Source organism: Gobius niger, assembly GCF_951799975.1.
Source record: "Gobius niger genome assembly, chromosome: 2".
Lineage (NCBI taxonomy): Eukaryota > Metazoa > Chordata > Actinopteri > Gobiiformes > Gobiidae > Gobius > Gobius niger.
Window position 1 is genome coordinate 34,159,561 of NC_136853.1, and position 21,654 is coordinate 34,181,214.

Sequence of the window (21,654 nt, forward strand, 5' to 3'; positions counted from 1 at the left end):
TCAAATAGTGATTAAAACGAGGACGAAAAAGCAGCAAAAAGGTGATAAAAACAAGACGAAAACATGACAAAAAAGCAAGCGAGACACTGCAGGTGAATAGGGATTTTTTTTTTTTCATTTAAAGATATCAATTTGAGACTTCTGCTGTAGATTACTGGCATGAATATGAAGAATAAATGTATTGCAAGTTTTCTGTAATTTTATGTGTTCATATAAAAATAAGGCGTTTTTTTGCCTAAAACATGCCTTTTTCCGGCGACAAAAACTGAATAATGGATTGAGCCAGATTCAAATTTACAGTTTTATTTTGTTGATATATTAGCTACAGTGACTTTTTAAGAGGGGATTTTGGATGTCTTGTTTAGTTGTAAAATTAACAGTTTTTTAGTTAAGCATTTTAAAATTCACCTTGCTTTTTACCAGTCAAAACTCAAAAAATCAGACTAGGAATTAGATATTAAAAAATCCCTCTGAAAAAATCTGTAAAATATTGTTAAATCCAAGGTTGGATAGGAGCCACTGACATCAAGATGAGAGAAAAGTGCCTTTTGAGGAAATGGCCCTTGAATTTAAGATTTTCCATATGAATCTATGAAGAAACATTCTATCGGTGCAATATTTAAACATGTTATTGTGAAGAAAAGGTTTTTTTTTTTCCAGGGGAAAGTTAATATGTTCAGAGATTTGGCCCCCAAAAATTATTGCCTATAGATTCTAAAAAAAGCAATGAAAAAGCAACAAAAAAGCGACAAAAAAATGACCAAAACGTGACAAAAACATAACATAAAAAGCAATTAATAAAAGCAAAGAAAAAGACACAAAAAAGACACAAAAAAAGGTGACAAAAATAGCACTGAAAAGATAACAAAAATGGACGAAAACGCTTAAAAATGTGTGACAAGAACGTTATGATCACTTTTGTACTTCTTAGCTTTCAAATGAGGTATTACACTGTTGCTCTCCGGTTGAGAAGCTTTTAGATTTGAGTAATACCGAACGGGGGGGGGATGCACTCGGTTCAGGCGGGGGATAAGAGGTTAATGTTCCCACACTATTTGGCGTCAGTCTTCTGAATCCCAGCTGTGGTGCTGATGCTGCAGGCGGGGGGTCTCTTCTTTGATTGACACGTTGTTTTCTGTCACTCCACCGCAGACCCGTGACTTCAGCGCCCCTGCAGCCACCTCGCATCTAATCTCACTTCTGATTGGCCCGCGCAGAGGAACTGTCTCCGTAGCCAATCACAGCGTCGCTTGCTCACTGATCAGGCAACACCAACATGGCAGCCTTCTGAGTTTTAGAGGAAGGGGTGTACTGTAAATAAACACACACACACATCGGGCTGTGTTGAAAACGACAGCGCTCGGGTACCTTTTTTTTTTTCATGACGCGTGGGATAGCGGAGGAAAAATGTCGAATGACGGGAATAAGTTTTGGAAGCGAAACACAGCGAAGGTTCCTGGCAGGTGAGTGACGTGTTCTCTGATGAGCTAAGTTAGCACGGCTAGCTGCTCTCATCAAATGCCGCACTGTTGATCTTTTACAGTTTAACTTTATCAGCCTTGCCATAAAGAGTGTGAAGAATCTGCTTTTAGTACAACCCGCTAATCAACTGAATAGCCATTGTTTCTCCCTCTTTGAGCAGTGGTATCACAGAGCTAACTTGCTAACATCGGCTAATAAGTCTACTCTGTCGGGGGGGAAAATGGTTATTGTCATGAAAGTGTTTATATCAACAAATGTATAATGATCTTTTCTGCTGGCTTTGCAACTGCGTTGTCACAATCACAAACTATACATGTTTCTATCCAGAATGAGAGTTTGGGAAAATCAGGAAGCCAGTGAAGCTAGGTTGAGAGACACTAGGACTCATTCATTAATAGCATTTTCTGATCTTGGTTTTCTCAGCATCCAACATGTGTACGGCGCTCAGCACCCCCCTTTTGACCCTCTTCTTCATGCAAAGTAAGTTTAATCCAGTCTGTCAGTGCAGGAATTCTGTTGTCATTATGGAGTTTATAGTGATTATAAGCAGTGCTGCTGTATCAGTGCAGAATATTGACTTGATATATACAGTATACGGCATATTTTAAGTAATACTAAGTTGTTTATTATAAGTATTTTAGCTTGTATTAATTTAGAACAGGATAATTACCAGATGGTCCATTCATAAAACTTTGTGCATCTCTTTCTTAAGACTTTCAATTAGTGTTGCATGACTTTGGAAACAAAAAAGTGATTTTAATAACAAGTATGGGATGTTAAATATTCACTGTTACCACGGGTATCACTATCTGCCATGCTTCTATCTGGATACTACCAAACATTATCAATAGACTAACATTAATTAAAAAACATATACAAAATGGAGACACTAGTCGTGGAACATCTTTGGGTCAATACTCGTAAAGATACATAATAATATGTTGTAGTGTCCAAATAGTTTTATGTGACCGAGACTTTAAATGTACATAAAAAAAAAAAAGTTCTTCCTGTCCTGCACCTTCCACACTGAGGTCAGGGGACAGCCCTGGACAGAGCAAGATAGCCAGGGTTGAGGGTTGTGACTCTGGGAACCACCAGGAGACCCCGCCCTGAGGATCTTCAGGCCCGAGGTGGTTCATACAGCTGTAACATGTCAGCTATATACGTTGGTGCCCGACCATGAAGGGACTTATACAGAAGCAGAGCTATTTTAAATTCTATTCTCTGAGCGACAGGGAGCCAGAGCAGAGCAGGACTCGATAACCTTGTCCAGATGGAAGCTTTAATTAATACACTTTAATACAGTATTTTGAACTTCAGGACTTTGAAGCTGTAAAAAGCATCAATGCTTTATACAGCTATACTAGCTCATCACTAGGGATGGGACGATAAACAATAATATCGTGAATTGCGATAAAACCTGCGGCAATTAATCAATCACCACATTTTTGATTATCGTGCTAGAAGATATTTGGTAAATTCATCAGACAACCAGTGCCGGTAGCTTTACCGGGAGAGGGTGCGTCTCCATGGAGAAGTGACAGTAGGCTAGTTCCTCATCCAAATCCATTCTTTGATTACCCACTGCAGAAATAGGATTTTCTGTGTCGAGATGCTCATTAGCCGCATGTTTTGTATCGATGACACAGTTAAGTTCAAAATGTTACACAGTGTGCCTTTAAATACTTACTTTATGTCTCACTCAATATGACATTTACGGCAGACAATGAAGAGGAATACTTAATAATTGCCTTGCCTGTCACCATCATTTCTGTAGTTTCAGTGATTTTTAAAACCATAGGCCAATATTGTGATAATATCGTTGATCTCACTTATTTTGGCCAAGATAATTGTGACCCCAAATTTCATTATCGTCCCATCCCTACTCATCACTAATAATAACCTTAGCCTCAAAATCCATTTGTCATCTAGTTAAATAAATAAATGGCATTTCTTTTTTTCTCAACATTTAGTTCTGAAAATTGTTTACTTCAAATCCAAAGTGTTCCCCGAATGCCTTGCTGTATCTTTTACACTCATTAGCCCTCATTTATCAATATTGCGCACAGAAATGGTGTATGTTTTTGTGTATTTGCGATATACGTCAGAGGGCGCGTGGCATTTATGAACCTGTGCTAAATCCGGCGGCGGAAAACCAGCGTTATTTGAATGAAACGGCCAAAAATATGAACGGCAAAACGGCAAAAAAGAACATTCCTATAACCAGGAAATGATAAGTAATTGGTTTATTGTTTTTAATATGATTTTTCTTGTTCTAATGTCTGTGGTCCTGACTGGAATAGCCTCTGCACTCCATAAATATTAAAGGGACTATACAGAGTTTAAAAATGTTAAAATTATGCATTTTCTTCCCCTACATGTTCCAACAATGTCCTAATGTGTAGAATGAGCCCAGACCTGTTCACCACAACTGCCTCTAAAATCCTGCTCTGTCCCTCAAAAAGGTGTTACTTCGGGTCCAAAGTGCCGTCATGCACAAGCTTAATATAGAAGCTGCAGTTACACGTATGACCTGAAGTGGCAGTAGTGAGTATAAAATGGCCAACTTGCATCCAGCCCCTTTAACGCTGTAGCCTAGTTTCATGTTTAAATCGTCAATGTGGCAATGCACTTCATGCTGTCAAAAACAGTTTTCCAGCGCGGTTTAGTGTCGATACACCAGTTAAAATTGGTGTATTGTTTACACCACCTCCTGACTTGGTGTAGGATTTGAGCGCACAGACGCTCACGTCCCGATTGATAAATGCCAAAACAGGTGGTGATTTTTCCTGCACCTCACATACGCAAGTTTGATAAATGAGGGCCATTGTGATTTACGTTATCACTCTGTGCTTTCATTCTATTGTCCTTCTCCCCATTTGTTTTATTCGTTTTGATCCATTTCTCTGCACGTTAATTTATCTGAAACCAAATGTACTTCTTTATCATTTTCTATGTTCATGATGTGCCCTGTGTGTTGCAGTCTAATTAAAGCCGGGAACAGGCCTCCCCCGACCACGCCTGGAAAACCCAAAAAGGCGACCACTTTTCAGGAGTTTGAGAGCACGACAAGTGATGCTTGGGATGTTGATGACGATGAACTATTGGCGATGGGTGCCCAAAATCTGAACATCGAGGTGGTCATGGAAACAGCCAATAAGGTAAATAAACAACCATAATACTTTATTTTACTGTTTTTAAATGAGCTCAAATGTGCCTTTTATGAGCTAGAAACATGTGGGGGAAGCTCCTATCTGTTTAATTCATATTCTTTTCTCTGTCAATGATCGAAAATGGGAGAAATCTGGTATAAGAGGTTTAATCATTATTCTACTATAGGACAAAACTCCTTTCTCAACTAGGGCTAGTTTAGGACATTGGAAGAGGTCTGGACTAGTGTGTATTGTGTAAGAACTCTTTCTGTAGCAATTGATCAATATAAGTGTAATCAATATTTTATACTTAAGAGTTAGCCATTATACAGCGCCACAAAACATTAATAGATAGAAAAATAGATATTATTTGCAACTGGTTACTAAGTTTAATTGACTCATTGTCTGGTCCATTGGTCACTCATTTTTGCTTTTTTAAGCCAATTAAAACACTATCACCATTGTCCACACAGTTTCTTTTCCTCCTGCTTAATCTTAATGAAAATGAACCAATGGTACTTTAATTATCGCTGAAATATGTTGCACTTATAAAAGGTCTTGTAAAACCTAAATGCCAGGAGGTGCTCTTTTCAAGAAGAGAAAGCAGTGGATTCTAGTCAAAAAGAAGAATATTTCTTGCAGCATTTTAGATTGAGGGTTTTATTACAATTGGTATTAAAGAGTTCATATACTTACTAGGGCTGGGACGATCCACTTTTGACACACTCCAATACATATCACGATACTCAAGGGCCGATCCGTATAGCGATACAGTAAGTCATTATTATAAGTAATATGTTCACCTTAAAATGTGCAAAAAGAAAACGGTCATGTGTCCAAAGTTTCTTAACCAAATGGCATTTTACATTTGAGTTGTTAAGATTGAAAAGTGTATGAACACAAAATGTAATGTAAATATCCTGTGTAACTGTTACTGGAAAACCAAAGGAGGTTATGATAAAAATACCTCCAAACACAAGTATTGAAAGTATTGCAGTACTTGAGTATTGAGTATGGCAGCAAAACGTTTTGCGATACGATGTTTAGTCCCAGCCCTAGTACTTACGTTCACATTTTTATTAGAGGCCCATATCTTGTGGGCGATATATCGGTCCAATATTTGGGGATTTTACAATATCGGCTATCGGCCGATCTACGGCCAAAAAAAGCCGATATTTCCGAGACCGATAATAATCGAGACTTCCCGTTTTTGCCTTGGAAAGAGCAAAGTCAGGGCTTTAAGACGAGTCCTCCCACAACTCCCTAGGCCTCAGGCCTGAGAAAATGTGTTGATGAGTTTGATATATATATATATATATAAAATAACAGTTTACGTAAACTAACAAACCGAACAAGGAGAGCACTTGTAAGAAATGCAACCAAGATTACTCTGGAGGAGCTGTGAAGTCCTGCTGTTGAGCTGGGGAAATCTGTACATGGGACAACTCTAACTCATAATCTACACAAATCTGGCCTTCATGGATGAGTGGCAAGAAGAAAGAAATTATTGAATGGAGGCCATAAGAAATCCCGTTTGAAGTTTGCTGGAAGTCATATGGAGGACACAGCTCCATGTGGAAGAAGGTGCTTTGGTCAGATTAGACAAAAATGTAACTTTTTGGCCCAAATGCAAAACATTATGTATGGTGCAAACCTAATACTGCTCATCATCCTGAGTGCACCATCCCCAGTGTCAGATATACGGGGGGAGCATCATGCTGTGGGGCTGCTTTTCCTCAGCGGGGACTGGGGAGATTGTAAGAATAGTTGGGAAGATGGATGGAGCCAAATACAGGGACATTTTGGAGGAAAACCTGCTGGAGTCAGAAAGAGAACTGAGATTGGGGCAGAGATTCACCTTCAGCAGGACAATGACCCTAAACACAAAGATAAATCTACAATGGAATGGTTTAAATAAAACATATTAATGTGTTAGAATGGCCCAGTCAAAGTCCTGACCTAAATCCTAATGAAAATCTGTGGAAAGGCCTGAAAACTGCTGTTCACAAACCTCCTTGTAATTTGACAGAGCTTGAGTTGTTTTGTAAAGAGGAATGGGCTAAAATGTCAGTCTCTACATGTGCAAATCTTGAGTCAAACCCCAGAAGGCTTGCTGCTGTTATTGCAGCAAAAGGGGGTTCTACAAAGTATTAATTCATGCTGTATGAATACTTATACACGCTCCACTTTTTGGTTTTCTATTTTCTGAAAAATAACAAAATCATGTATCATTTTGCTTTCACTTCACAGTTGTCTGTTACTTGTGTGTGAACGTTTAGTAAAAATTTTAAAATAAAATCTTTATGTTTATGGTTGTAAACATGACAAAATGTGCAAAAGTTCAAGGTGTATTAGTGCTTTCGAGAGGCACTGTATCTAAACAATAAAACCAAATGCTTACAAAAAATCTGTGAGAGCGCTCGCCGGATCCAACAGAAGTGTAAGCGATATGGTGCTCTGCAGGATCCCGAGTAGGCAGATGATAGATAGTGAAAGAAAATGAGATCCGAGGCACACAAATCAGCTACTAGTGAAATTTATTGAACGCCAGAAACCAAATGCTTGTAGGTTTTTTTTGTTTACGCAATATGGAATAATTAGGTGAAAATGTTCCTTATATCAAACATGCGAAGCGAATCGAACCAACTCATGAGACCTATTGCACCCCTGTTTACCACCTCGCACCTCTTTACATTGTGCTGTGTCCAGGTGATAGAGAACCACAGCAGGCAGCAGGAGCTGCAGAGACAGGACGACTCTTTGGAGGTTGAGCAGCGAGAGGAAGACCCCACGGAGGAGGACCCCGAGGAGCAGGAAGTGGAGGGGGAGGAGGAGGTGGAGCGAGCCCAGGAGGGGGAGCTGCATAGTCCAGAGGTGTCCTTTACCTCCAGCTCCTACACAGATGTGCGCCTGGTCAAGTCCCACAGTGAGGCTCCAATTGGGTCACCTAAAGGTTAGTGGACATCATCGCTCAGTGTTTGAAAGTTTGGCTGCTGAGTTGAATACTAAGAATGTGCAAGTCCAAACTTTCTCCTATGATGGACTTTGGATTTTGCAGTTATAGGCGTACATCGAAATAAACAAAAACAATCTCTGCTTATTCACAAAAGGAAGCATGGATAAAACTGTGCTCTGATTAGACATTTCACTCTTTCACTCACATGAATAAAGGCAAGCACTATGAAAGGATTGTGTTTTAAACAATCTGATATAGTTTCCTCTGAGTTAACATTATCATTCGGGATGGCTGGTATCAATAGGCCAGGTGGGCAAACTATTAAAATAGTTTATTTTATATAATAACTAATCCTGGAAGGAAATGTAAAGGGAAGCACATCGATGTAGTTCATATGTCCAGACAGAGATACTCACATAGTTCTTTATTTGGTTACAACATAGAGTAAACGCTAACGCAGCTCTGGTTTCCCCTACCACTAAAAACATGTACGATCAGCCAGGATGAATGAGAGTCTGTTTGAGAGTGCAAGTGTGGGACAACGGATGGAAATTAGCTCAAAGCTACAATCCGGTGTTGCGTGTTTACATGCATAAGACCCATGTATGTTCATTAACATGCACGGTCAGAACCAAATAAACCAATAAAAAGGATAAGCCTTCAAAAACGCTCTGAGGAAGGCTTATGCTGAAACGCGTTAGCGTTTACTCTATGTTGCAACCAAATAAAGAACCATGTGAGTATCTCTGTCTGGATGTATGAACTACATCGATGTGCTTGTGATTATCTGCATCTGATCAGGGTTTTTGCTGCAAAGAACAGAAAACGGACTTGTTTTTATTAGGCCCGAGCTCTTTGCACATACAAGCATGAAACATCACAGGAACCGATAAGTGCCAGTGCACATAAACACACACACACCCGCACACACACTTGGTAAGACTGGTAAACTCTTTTAAATTATGTTAGCTTTTTGACTGCCGTTCATAGTGAAAACTTTAGGCTCGTGTCTGTGTAATAATTGAGAATTATCTATAACATTAGTTCTGTGGGTATTTGCTGATATCTGGGCAAATCTTTTTAGTCTGACGTATAGTATAGAACTTCAACTGGGAGTCAAAAATGTACCGGTGTGCAACGGCCCCACTTTTCGTTTTGGTTTTTCTATTTTTTGAAAAGTAGCACAATCATGTCTCATTTTCCTTTCACTTCACAGTTGTCTGTTACTTGTGTGTGAACTTTCAGTAAAAAATTCTAAATAAAATCTTTGTTTATTGTTGTAAACATGACAAAAGTTTGAGGTGCATTAGGACTTTCGAGAGGCAATGTATTTCTCTGATTGAAACCTTCACTATAATAATAAATGTCTTATATATCTATAGGCTATTTGAGAGAAAAAAATTACATCAAATTAAATTACTAAAAATATCCTAAATGCCTAAATACCAGCGATCGGCCATAACCAACCCAGTCATATAGGAATCGGACCCCAAAAATCCACATCGGTTGGACCCTAGTCATAACCCAAGGATTCTAGATTTTACTCTCTGACTCTATGGGCCATTAAAGCAACTAATAATTCAGGGTTTCCCATTGATATATTAGCTTCAGCCTTCTCACCAGGATTTTTTCCCAGTGTAGCGCTGAAGTGAGGCATAGCCGCACAGTGAGCGGTGCTTTTGTGAAATTTTTAAATGTGGACCCTTCTTAAACACGACAGTATTGATTCAAAAAGGAAAAAACAACCCTACGTTGGTTGAAACACAGCGTAGAGGGCCAAATTGCAGCATGGGGGACGAAATTCTCGGCGTAGGGGGTCCCTACGCTCAATTGCGCTGGTGAGAACAGTGGTTTATGGTGGCCTGCTGCAGTCATTTGTGTGTGCAACCGTGCGCCTGCTCTTGCGCCCAATCCACAGATTAAGTGATGTCATCACTTTACTTCTGGGTCCAATGGAACTCAAGTACTATTCACTATTATGGGATTTTGTCAGTTTCAACCTGCCTCGGAACAGTGATAATTTTAAACAACTAATCGCACAGAAATATTACATTTACTGTGGATTTTCTGGACATTAATCAAATTATTATTTTTCCATGCACAAAAGTTATTATTTTAAGTGTAACTCTATTAATTTTGACTGGATAAATAGTTTTTTTGTATTAGTAAAGTGTAAAACAGTGTTTGGCCTTTTATTTGTTCTTCACAAAGATGGGATAAAGTTGATGATTTTGCTGTATTTGTCTGTAGAGCTTTGTGCAGTTTCGGAAGTAGCTTTAGTTATTGTGTGTGATATCACACTTAACAACCCAATAGCGGGGAAGTAATGTGAAACCAAACAATTTCTCCGGCAATAAGCACCAATGAGTACAGGCCATTGAGATCAATACAGCACCATTTTGAAAATCCACAGCTTGCTCCACCCCATTGTTTCTCAGAAATCTGCATTAAACACTGGAATTGGTTTCATTACAATTAGTATTTAGTTCGATTGTGTAATATTGTTACTTTATAGGTAAACAACTACAAGCCAATTCTTTAAGTTTGCCTGACAAAGTGTGTGCTGAAGGTCTGCTTCCATCCTTCTCACTCTGTGCCTATTGCTTATACACAGACTGTATTATTAACTGTTTATCAAGGATAAGATTAAGATCATTTCTCACTATTGTCAGAATAACCTTTTGCCCCACAGTGTGTGTACATTGCACAATGTGTGTTTTCTATTTGAGAAATGTTTACGCATTAATCATAAGTTGCCCCAAGCGGAAAAAAACTTGCAGGTTTTAAGGAGGTTTAACACCACAATCTCTGCTTTTTTGGCCACACTTTTCAAGACTCCTCCTTAAATGTCGCTGCAATAACCTGCAGTGACAACTTTAAAGGGGCTAGTTGCAAGTTAGTCATTTTATACTCACTACTGCCACCTCAGGTTTTTTGCGTAACTGCAGCTTGTATATTAACCTCGTGCATGACGGCACTTCGGACCCGAATTAACACCTTTTTGAGTGACAGTGCAGGATTTTAGAGGCAGTTGTGGTGGATAAGTCTGGGCTCATTCTACACATTAGGACATGGCTGGAACATGTAGGGTGATGAAAATACTTACTTTTTACATTTTTAAACTTCATATAGTCCCTTTAAACTGGAAAACTGTATTTTTTTAGTTGGTCTGATCAATTGTAGGGGAGAGCTGGTTGATTTATGGGGAGGGTTGTGTCTCGTTGGGTTTCGTAGTGTTGTAGAACGAATAAGGCAAAACTGAGAGGTCATGGTCACAGACTGTGATGTCACTGACTTTTATTTATCATAATTTCCATGATGAATAGGAATAATCTAAAGACAAAGTAGGCATCTTAATTGTTGACTAAATGTTATGTGTGGCTGGAGGTGAAAAAATCTAAAATGGCGTAGTGGGGGGAGCATTGGGTCAAATTTAGTAGGGAGGGTTGGGTCACACAGAAGTCATTGATTTCCCAGCCTTTCACCCTTGACACCTGGTAAACATGTTTTGGTGACGTGTACCCAATTGAAGAAAAACTTTCTTTGCTGGAGTGATGGATACTCTGTTATTGTGAATCTTCTGTTTTGTTTGCTTCCCCAGACAAGGAAAACAAAGAATTTATTAAGCCAGAGACTGTTGTTCTCATGCTGTTCCCCTTTATGTGTAGGAGGTACTGACAGGTCTGCTCCATCTGTTGTTATTCCTGTAGATCTTAGTAGTTACCAAATTCAGTTATTTATGTTCAGTGATGACAAACACTACGGTTTACTGGAGTTTGTATATTCTACCTTTTCCCAAATAAGCAATACAAATTCCATAAGATGTCATCCTGTCATAGATACAGTAGGAACCAGATGTTTACATACACTTTATAAAAAGACACGTATGCATTTTTTTCCTCACTGTCTGACCTCAAACCAGAATTATTATTTTTTTAGATCAATTCAAATTTTCAATGCCAAAAGTTATTTTATTTATTATTTATTGACCTTTATTTAACCAGGATAGTCCCACTGAGATTAATAATCTCTTTTTCAGGGGAGTCCTGGCCCCAGAGGGGAATCTATTGTACATGTTTTTAGTGGTAGGTGAAACCGGAGTACCCGGAGGAAACCTATGCAGACACAGGGAGAACATGCAAACTCCACACAGAAGAACCCAGGACCTTCTTGCTGTGAGGCGTAAGCGCTAACTGCTGCGCCACCGTGCCGCCTGCCGCCGTTATACATTTCATTAATATTTGGTAGCATTGCCTTTAAATTGTATAACGGGTGAAATGTTTTGGATTTCTTTCCACAAGATTCTCACAATAATTGGCAGGAATTTTGGTCCAATCCTCCAAACAGACCTGGTGTAACTGAGCCACATTTGTAGCCACCTGTGCACCTAGTGCACATACCTTTTCAGCTGGGTTGAGATCAGGACTTTGTGATGGCCACTTCAAAACATTGACTTTGTTCTCCTTAAGCCACTTTGTAACCAGTTTGGCAGTTTGCTTTGGGTCATTGTCCATTTGGAAGACCCATCTGCGCCCAAGCTTTAACTTCCTGGGTGATGTCTTGAGACGTTGCACCAATATTTCCACATAGTGTTCAGTCTTCCATATGTCATCTATTTTGTGAAGAGCACCAGTTCCTCGCGCAGCAAAACAACCCCACAGCATGATGCTGCCACCCCTGCATATCACAGTTGGGATGGTGTTCTCAGGCTTGCAAGATTCTCCCAAATGTGATGATGGTCATTATGGCCAATCAATATTTTTTTTTTTCCAGACTTGATATGTCTCCAAAAATTAAAGTCTCTATCCTTGTTTGCATTTTCAAACTCCAATCTGGCCTTTTATGTTTCTGTTGGAGTAAGGGCTTCTCAGAGGTATCTACTCATTGCTCTGGAGAGTGTGTTAGTCCCTTGGCAAAATGTATAGCTAAGAAATTTCTTATGCGACACAACCCACCCCGATTTCCCCTATGTATGACAACTCTAATACTGTCTTGTACAATTGTTTATACACTGCTATGGTGTGTTTTCATACGCATAACCAACTTCTCCAATTGTTTTCTCGGACATGACAGCTGCTGCAGTTTGGCTGTTGTATGACATATTTAAATATTTAAGCTTACCTGTTGTTCCACTACTAATGCATTGTTTTTTATTACTTTATTTTGTTCAGAGACGGCCTGATAAATACCAATGTGATGAGATTATCTGTTGCATTCGCCTCTGTGGTCTTATGCTAATACGTCAGTACGCTTCACTGTGGAGGAAAGCCATATTAAGCCTTCAGTTCTGTGTCTGCCTGCTTGCCTGTCTGCTGTGTAGGCTGTTGCTGCGCATTGTAGATAGTGATAGCATAAGCAGCAGTACTTTGCCTCCAGGCGCTTCCTCTTATCTCCTTAGACGCCTGGCTGCTTCAGTGTGTGACGCATGGATACAGGGATATGCAGGTGACGCGATGTGCATCCTTAGTGAGTGTTTTGCACAGGAGCATAAACTGATAAAGAAATACAACGTGCACAGTCAGGCACTAAGGGAGCTGGGTACATACATTGACATATGTAAAACAGACACTGTCATACATTCAATTTGGCGAATGTCGTGAGTTAGTGGCTGATGGCGCAGACTGGTTCAGAAGCCCCTTATGAGAGACCAACAGCCCCGGTTAGAATCGTGGACACACCACCTGCAGGAGGAGCCATAGGGGGCAGGTGCAATGTGATTTGGGCAGCTCGAACAGTTGCCCCCACAACCCGGCAACGGACAAGTGGAAGAAGATGGATGGATGGATTACACCCAAAAGCACTGTAATTGTTATGAAGTTTGTAGTTTTAAATGTGTGAAAGTTTGCTCTTTGAGAAGTTGGTAGCATGTTTGACAAGATTTCCTTTACAAAGTTGTCTTACTAGCAGAAGGAGCATCCTTCATACAAGTCTCGACCTCGGCATCTTGTCTGTGTTCCAGTTTTTCTTTTATTCACTCACTTTGGCCTTTTTCTTTAGCACAACTAGGGAAGCATGCGGCGGCTTATCACTCTCTAATACAAGGTTCACAACCTCTGCAAGTTTTTCCACTCGAGATGCAACTTCTGATTAATGCTGTACATTTATTTCCATCTCAATTAGAAAACAGACATTGTGCAATATGAAAAGTACATTGTGGGGCAAAAGGTTATTCTGAAAATAGTTAGAAAGGATAAAATCTTGTCCAAAGTATGTATACTGTGGACTGTTGTCTAAATTTATATTTTTAACCTTGTTTTACCCATGTTAAAGTGTTAAATCTACATTTGTTGAACCGTATATATTTTTTTTGTCCGGATTTGGATTGGGCCGACAAATGTCTTATTGTTGTATGAGCAGACAATCATTGCATCGGTGTAACTGAATAATGCCCCCTTTTTTATGCATGCAACAGTATTCTTGGCATTTTCTCAATGAGCTTTATCTGAAATGGTTTTCAACAGTCCTGTGATGCTCTGACACTGTTCACAATTGATCAAAAAACAACTACTTTTTTAAGCCTAACTTTGTGTCCTAATCTGGTTAGATTAGTCTTTTACATTAACAGAGCTTTTAGTAACTTTTTGTGTGTTTTCCTAGATGCAGAGAGTGAGCGAGCTGCCCTCCACCGACAGCGCTCCCTGCCTCACCGGCCCCCCGTCATCCCGCTAGTGGCACGATTTGGTGACCAGAACACCTCCGGGACCCCCGCCATGACTGAGAGAGAGGCCTCTCGACTGGACAAGTTCCGACAGATACTGGCTGGGCCCAACACAGACTTGGGTAGGATACTATAGTTAACAGTATTATATATCATCTTTTGAACAAGAGAAACAGTTTTTCTTGAGAGGTTATCGAAATGTCAATGCATCCTTGCCATTTTCAGCCGCTGACATTTTTTGGCTTTGAATAGGTGTTATGCTTGGCCACTCGGTTGTTGGGTTACTTTAATGATGCAGTGAGATATTAAGTTGTGCAGCCATCTGGTCAACAACACAACAAAAACAAATGATGAATGTTTATTGTGCAAAAGACTGTATTGTTTATCCAGCTGTCTGGTATGACCCTTATTTTTTATTTTTTGTACTTCAAATCAACCTGTGAAATTTTGAGTTATGGATAGGACCCGGTACCTTTCAATTTTTGTCGTTAAAGTACTTCAGCGTTACTAAGCTTACAATACCAGTACTTGAAGAATACTTTTTTGGTACTACTTTATTCATTATCTTGTGTGTTAACTTTTGTGTGGGTCAAGTTGGTAATAGAATGGGGACATACAGAAAAATTTCAGCTCATTAAGCATTATGTTTTTATCACACATCCGCCTCCCTTCTCCTTGCATCATATTATAATCTACACATTTTCTCATTGGCACAAGGACTGGGTAAGAGCAAACCAAAGCCAGAATAAGATCCATACACACTTTGTAATGGCAAGTGTTGTTTCTCGGACATATTTTTGCTCTGCCAGCCCGATCCATGTATCCCTCTGCCGTCATCCCTACTGTGGCACTAAAGCCTTTAGAAGATTAGTTTCCGCCAAGGAAACTTTTAATTCCTTAATACATTAGTTTCCGACGTGGGGTGCTGGGCTCCCTGGGGTTCCTCAGAGGCATCACAGTGGGGGGTCCCAAAGTTTGTCAACACCTCACGCAAACTGAGTGTGAAATCACATATATTTTAAATATACTACTACTTTGAATCCATACCCAACCGACTGTAATTGTTCTTTTTAATTATTAGAAAAGCATTGATTCATATTTGGGTATCTATAGGAGACTACAACCCACTGGCTTTCTTAAATTGCAATGAGATGACTCCATTTACCTGTGCTATCTGTTAAAAATGAGATGCCTCTGCTCATCGTGGTGTGGGTAAGAGAGGCTCGCGGAGGGCAGGACCTTTGAAATCTTGTGAAAATGGATAAAATAATGTAGTTCGAGAGTGTGAAGGAGGCACTCCTATTCAAAAGTATAGTACAAGCAGACAGAAATTCTGCCACATTTGTTAGATATACTTATACAGTGTGCTATCCGAATTTGGGTTTATACTTGTCAGTTTAAAAATACATGGTCTTGAATGTGACCTCAACCAGAGATCTGTGCAAACATAATAAAAGGCATTAAACAAAGAAGAGACTTATCAAGAGGAACTCTGCCGACATCTTTCATATCATATCAGCAGACATGACTGATTGGGTTGGACTTTTAGAAGCCCTTGTCACCGCTTCACAGACACATGTAGATTATTTTGAGGAGGTCCAGGCAGACGGATCACTGGCTAAGATCCTAAAATGTAAATGTTTGAATTGCCTTACTCAGCAACAAGCCTCACCTCTGTGTGTGATCTCCTTGAAAACTTTTCAACACAAAGTGGTTGTGGACTGATGAGTGTATCCTTTACATCAGCTTGCTGTCTTAGACGTCGGGCCCCATTAAAACCCTGCCAGGCATCAACAGCCTCCTGTCTAAATTTAGTTTGGTCTCTGCGCCTCCATTAGGACGAGCCATGCTGCCGGCTGCTGGCAGAATGAATGATGAACTTCATTCATGGGACATAATTAAGTGAAGGATAAGGCGAGGGGGGCAGAGGGTGATCAGGACCCAGAGAAGGATCGGGGCAGATCAGATCAGATCAGATGAAACTTTAATGATCCCCACAGGCAAAAATGGGTCATCGCTGCAGCGAAGAATAGGATAGATGAGCTCAAAAGTATCTACACACGCTCTGAGGGACTTTAAACCTAATGTAACAAAATACTTGTGGGAAATGGAAAATAATATCAGCACTTGCCTACAGTAATAAGACACAGAGAGACATTTAGTTGTTGTTTGGAGCGTGAGAATCTCATTTTATATCACATTTAGACTCACCGGGGTCCCATGAGGGTCTTAAGTACATGCTGTAGCCTCAAAGTCATTCGGACGATTGCATGAAATAAAACAGGACTTTTCAAGGCTGGGTTTACTGCACTATGTGTCATGAAACCTTATGTTTTATTGTATTCTGTAAAGCTAATCACACATGGGGTTCCACAAGGCTCTATATTGTGCCCCAAACTGTTTCAATTATGTTTGTGATGTTTTGATTTAAAATGTATGTTATAGTATATGCGGATTATACCAGCCGGTACTGCTCAGGAAAGGACCTGAAATGGCTCCTTGCTATAGTTAAAGGCGAGCTCACAGTCTTGAGAAAATTGTTTGATCTAAACAAACGTTCAAAGAATCTGAGTAAAACAAAATATTTTATTTTTGGAAATAAAAAAAATAGTTTTTTTTGCTCATCATTGTTTTTTGGTAGTTACCATTAATGGTGAACTTGCATAGAAATCACATATAAGAATATTAAAAACAAAATGAACAAAAAACATGCTGTAATTGGAAAAATGAAAACTGTAGTTGATAAAAAACTCTCTTCTCTTAATATATAACTTCCTCATTCTTCCTTACCTAAATTATGGTTTGGAAATATGGGGAACTAATTACAAATCCAATACTCATCCTATTTTCCTACTCCAAAAAAGGCGATAAGAATCGTCACTAAAGCGGATTTCAATGCACCAACAAACCCTATTTTTGTGGGGCTAAATCTATTGAAAATCCATGATCTTGTTGACCTTAATAAGTTAGTAATGGTGTTCAAGGCACAAAATGATCTTCTCCTTCCTCACATCCAGGAGTTTTTTTTAACACAGGAGAACTCGTGTATGAGAGATCAGTGCGCCATACCCTCAACAGACATGTCTCCATCTGTCGCGCACCTGCATGCCTCGCACATGGATTGGCACCAGATCATGTCCGGGCCTTCCTCCAGTGATGTCATCGGATAACACTGAAATTTCAACATACACTTTGCTTTACTGAAGCATGGTTCTTTTAAAAGTTAATGGATATATTAATCAGATTTATTTCAAGCATAGTTGTCCACCAAAGTGTTAATTTAACATCCAGCATCAAAAACAATGAGATCAGAAGGTGAATACTCATGAAGCCCTGTGAACCAGCAGAGAACGGGATGACTAGATCAAATGTTCTCAATAGAATGGAAGATTTCTCAAGTCTAGTTGTACCAAGCTATCTGAATGGACTTGATAATAAATCATATCCCTCTGATGCCTGAGTGATAGTTTGCCAGTGCAGTTGATGCCCACTTGGTTAAAAGCTCTGTGACCGGCTGTCCTTGAGTTCACTGGAGGGGGCCCGCACTCATTCATCCACTGCAGTTTCTCACATGAATAATGTAATTAATAGCAGCCATTGGCTTGAATCTTTCTTCTTTTTGGAGCCTGCTTGATGACAAGTTAGAGCTGCCGATCTGTGCTGTTAGCAGGTGGGCTCATCTGTCTAGCCCTGTATGTGTCTGGTATTTGTAAAATCGATGGACCCGCTCCACTGCTCACTTCATCCTCACTAACCTCATCCTGAGGTGCAGTACAGGCCACAGACGAAGTTCAACTTTTTTGTGCAAGCTGGATTCTAACATAACCAAACCACTAAACCTTTTTTCTTAGAATTATTAAATGCTGTGTCTGCTTTCAACATGAAACCTCTCTACTGCCATTCTCTTACGATAATGTAATAATAGCAGCATCACTGTGCTCCAACTGTTCATACCTGTCTCTCTCCTGATGCTGTCTGGGCTATTGGCTTTGTCTTTACCTGTGGTTGCCCTACGGTTTGTGTGATGGGTGGTGACAGCTGTCTGTTTAACATAGAAGGTCACAGAGGTGGTGATAATCTGGGCCAGGTGACGGATGTCAGCTTTGACTGTGCTAATTATTGCTCATATCCTGAGGCGAGGCTGCGTGCCAACATAAACACAGAGAGAGACCACTGTATGTGCAGCACCATCACTTAATCACTATAAACACTTTTCATTTCAGAAATACTGCGATGCAGAACTTTTTTTTTCATTTGATGAGCATGTTTCTCACTACAACTCCCCTTGCCCAGCATTTTAAATGTACAGTGGGTTGCATAAGTGTCGGCCCCCCTTTAACTTTTCTACATTTTGTCACGTTATGGACCATAAACATAAATATATTTAATTGAAAATGTATGTCAAAGACACACACTAAATGACACATAATTGTGAAGTGAAATAAAATGAATACATGATTTTGAAGCTTCTGGCAAACAGCAAATAGGACTTCTTATGATTTTCTTTCAAAAATGGCTTCATCTAGCCACCCTTCCGTAAAGGCCATATTTATGCAGTGTATGACTAGTTGTCCTGTGTACAGTTTCCCCCACCTTAGCTGTAGCTCTCTGCACTTCATCCAGGGTCATCATAGGCTTCTTGGTAACAGCTCTGGTCAGTGCTGTCCTTGTTTGGTCAGTAAGTTTAGGAGGACGGCCGGGTCTTGGTCCTATGAGACCTTCATAGAGCAGCTGTATTTGAAGTGAGATTAGATTACACACAGGTAGACTCTATTTAGTCAATGGGTCACGTATGATCATTCAGAAATCATCAGGGAACTTCAGAAGGCAATTGTTTGCACTAAAACAGTGGTGTCAAACATGCGGCCCGCAGGGGCGGATCAGTAAAGCTACAGTCAAGTTTGGGCTTTGACCAAATCACAGCTTATTATTATTTATTTATTGGAATTTTTTTCTCTATTATATCCGGCCCGCGACCTGCCGTGGGAGCTGAATTTCGGCCCACGATCCAAAATGAATTCGACACCCCTGCACTAAAAGGAAAGGGGGGCCGGTATGCACATCCCACTTTTCAACAAAAACAAATCATGTATACATTTCATTTCACTTCACGATTGTGTGTCACTTATGTGTCTTTCACATAAAATTTTAATTAAATATATTTATGTTCATGGTATGGCAAAATGTAGAAAAATTAAAGGGATACTTATGCAACCCACTGTAACTAACAAGTCATGCAGTTTTATACATTATAGTTTATTGCTCTTCTAATTTCCAAACACATCATTTCATTTCCTTTCCATTCCTTTAATACACTGTATAGAAACCCAAAGCGGTTGCTTCCACCATTACATTTACTCATTATTTAAAAGAAATACTGGTGTCGCTATGGCTATAATCCAACTCATTTTCTGCCAATTTCTGCTCACTCTTTTATTTTCCTTTTCATCAGCTCCTTTCAGTTTGTTGCACTTTCCTTTTTTTCCTTGTGCTCTTTTGTGGTCATGATATGCTCTCCCACACAGGCCTACGCTCAACATGCTTTTGCCAACTGAACTAAGTAAATGACATGAGTATGTAAACCACTAATCAGGAAGAAAACACATCATATACATTCGAATCGACTGAGCCTCCTTTCTGTAGTTGTCGGTTCATGCGTTACTCTGTTGGTGGTGCTCTAACTCTGCGTCTCTTCCGCTCTTATCACTTTGAAAGCAGCATTTCTCATGAGGCAAGACTCATGCTCCTGCACGCTGCAAGCAATTCACTGTTCCTTAAATACGAGTGACAACATATGATAGGCATTGACTATCCACCAAAGCGCTGTTAATGGCAAAGTTAATAGCTACTATAAAAAGTGAGAAGTGGTCATAGAGTATTTCAATTTAACTAGGTCCTATTTCTTTAGAAAGTCATGTCAGCGCCTGACACTTACATTACTGTGTGTCCAAAGATTAGGTAGTGCAATGTATTGAGATCGACAGTCAATAGATGCAAGCGGGTGCAATTAAATGTCTTTTTCTAGCTGCAATAGTTTTACCATTTTTTGCAAATTGGTACTGGCCACAAATAATATAGTCACAAATGTCTATATTGTTGTTGCATTATGACGTTTTTGCAACAATATGTGAAGACAGTTCAAGCTTTTTCCCAAATGTTTGTTTTAGATGCTACAATAATGAATGCCTCTGTCTACGGAGGACTTCTATGTTAACACAGCTGTTGAGCAGCGCAAGAAGTTGGTCAAACTTACAAAAGCTAAGTGGTTGCAAATCAAAATTGGCACCAGTTTTTAACATTTTGCCTGCACAGTAGACTCTTGTCAAATGGAATTTTCGACCTTGACTTTTTGACCGACACACAATTTGTACAACAGACAAGGAACATAATCCTATCCCAGTGGAGCCTGGTGTATCCTGCTCATTTTAGAATACTGTAGTGTGAATGGGAAACGTAATGAGAGGCTTTTATTTTCTTTCCTAAATGGTGAAAATTCTCATCATGTTTAAAGCCAGCACATCCTCCTCACTGCTGCATTTCTTAGAATGTCCCCAGTCACCAGTTACATACATACACATACTCTGCCTCTGAGCACCTCCCCAGGCAAAACACCTGATTTAATAAGCTTGGTCCGACCACCAGCTGTCTCCTGTGTCAGTATCTCTCAGATTGTCGGGCTTAGTTTATTCATGTGTTACGCTATGTGGTCTTCCAAGTGAATTTTTCATGCTTTTCGTTTTTAAGGGGAAGCTTGACTGCACAACCCACGCTTCGCCTTCACACCTGTTTTCTGGCCATTGGGATACTGAGGGATTATTTATATGCGAGGGAAGAGATGCTCTTTGCCAATAGCTATGCTTTAGTTTTATCTTCTCATTACTCATTTAATATTTGACCATTTCCAAGGATTAAAAGAACATTTACCCCGGAAAAATGCTTAACCTGATAAGGTAGTAATTTCATTATGTCTGAATCAAAACTGTCCTGAGGGAGCACAAGGAAATGGCCGCCATTGGCTTAAGGTTACTAACTCCTTGATCGTGCACTTATTTTAAGTTATAGCCACACTGGGGATCATTTCAGGTTATATGTAGCTGCTTCACAAGAGCAACGGAAGTGTTATATAACTCAAAACTTAATCTGGTCTGCTTTAAACTACTCCTAATGCTGCTCTCTGGAAGAACACACTTGTGATGTCCCACTGTCACCAAAGTTCTAAGTCAGAAGTAAGGAGAGATGAACCCACAGTGAGGGCCAATGTTTTTGAAAGATTGCACCATAAAAAAAACACCCCTGTGATAAAGTAAAGGCTTGTATTTTATTACATTGTGTAAATTTTACACAGTGTTTAAACTGGTTTTGTGATTAGATAATCATGAATATTCATGCAATGTCTGAAATCTATT

The 21,654-nt window shown here is 39.7% G+C and overlaps 1 protein-coding gene across 2 annotated transcripts in view; it reads left to right on the forward strand.

Annotated features, from left to right (window-relative positions):
• The first annotated feature begins 1,259 nt into the window (after positions 1 to 1,259).
• tbc1d22a (TBC1 domain family, member 22a) overlaps positions 1,260 to 21,654 on the forward strand; it is a 142,893-nt gene continuing 122,498 nt past the window's right edge. For both annotated transcript variants that reach the window (XM_079582775.1, XM_079582774.1), the window contains exons 1-5: positions 1,260 to 1,463; positions 1,906 to 1,962; positions 4,466 to 4,643; positions 7,344 to 7,587; positions 14,188 to 14,370. In XM_079582775.1, coding sequence (XP_079438901.1) covers positions 1,408 to 1,463; positions 1,906 to 1,962; positions 4,466 to 4,643; positions 7,344 to 7,587; positions 14,188 to 14,370 — 718 coding nt within the window. In that variant the 5' untranslated portion in view covers positions 1,260 to 1,407. The remainder of the gene's footprint in view (positions 1,464 to 1,905; positions 1,963 to 4,465; positions 4,644 to 7,343; positions 7,588 to 14,187; positions 14,371 to 21,654) is intronic.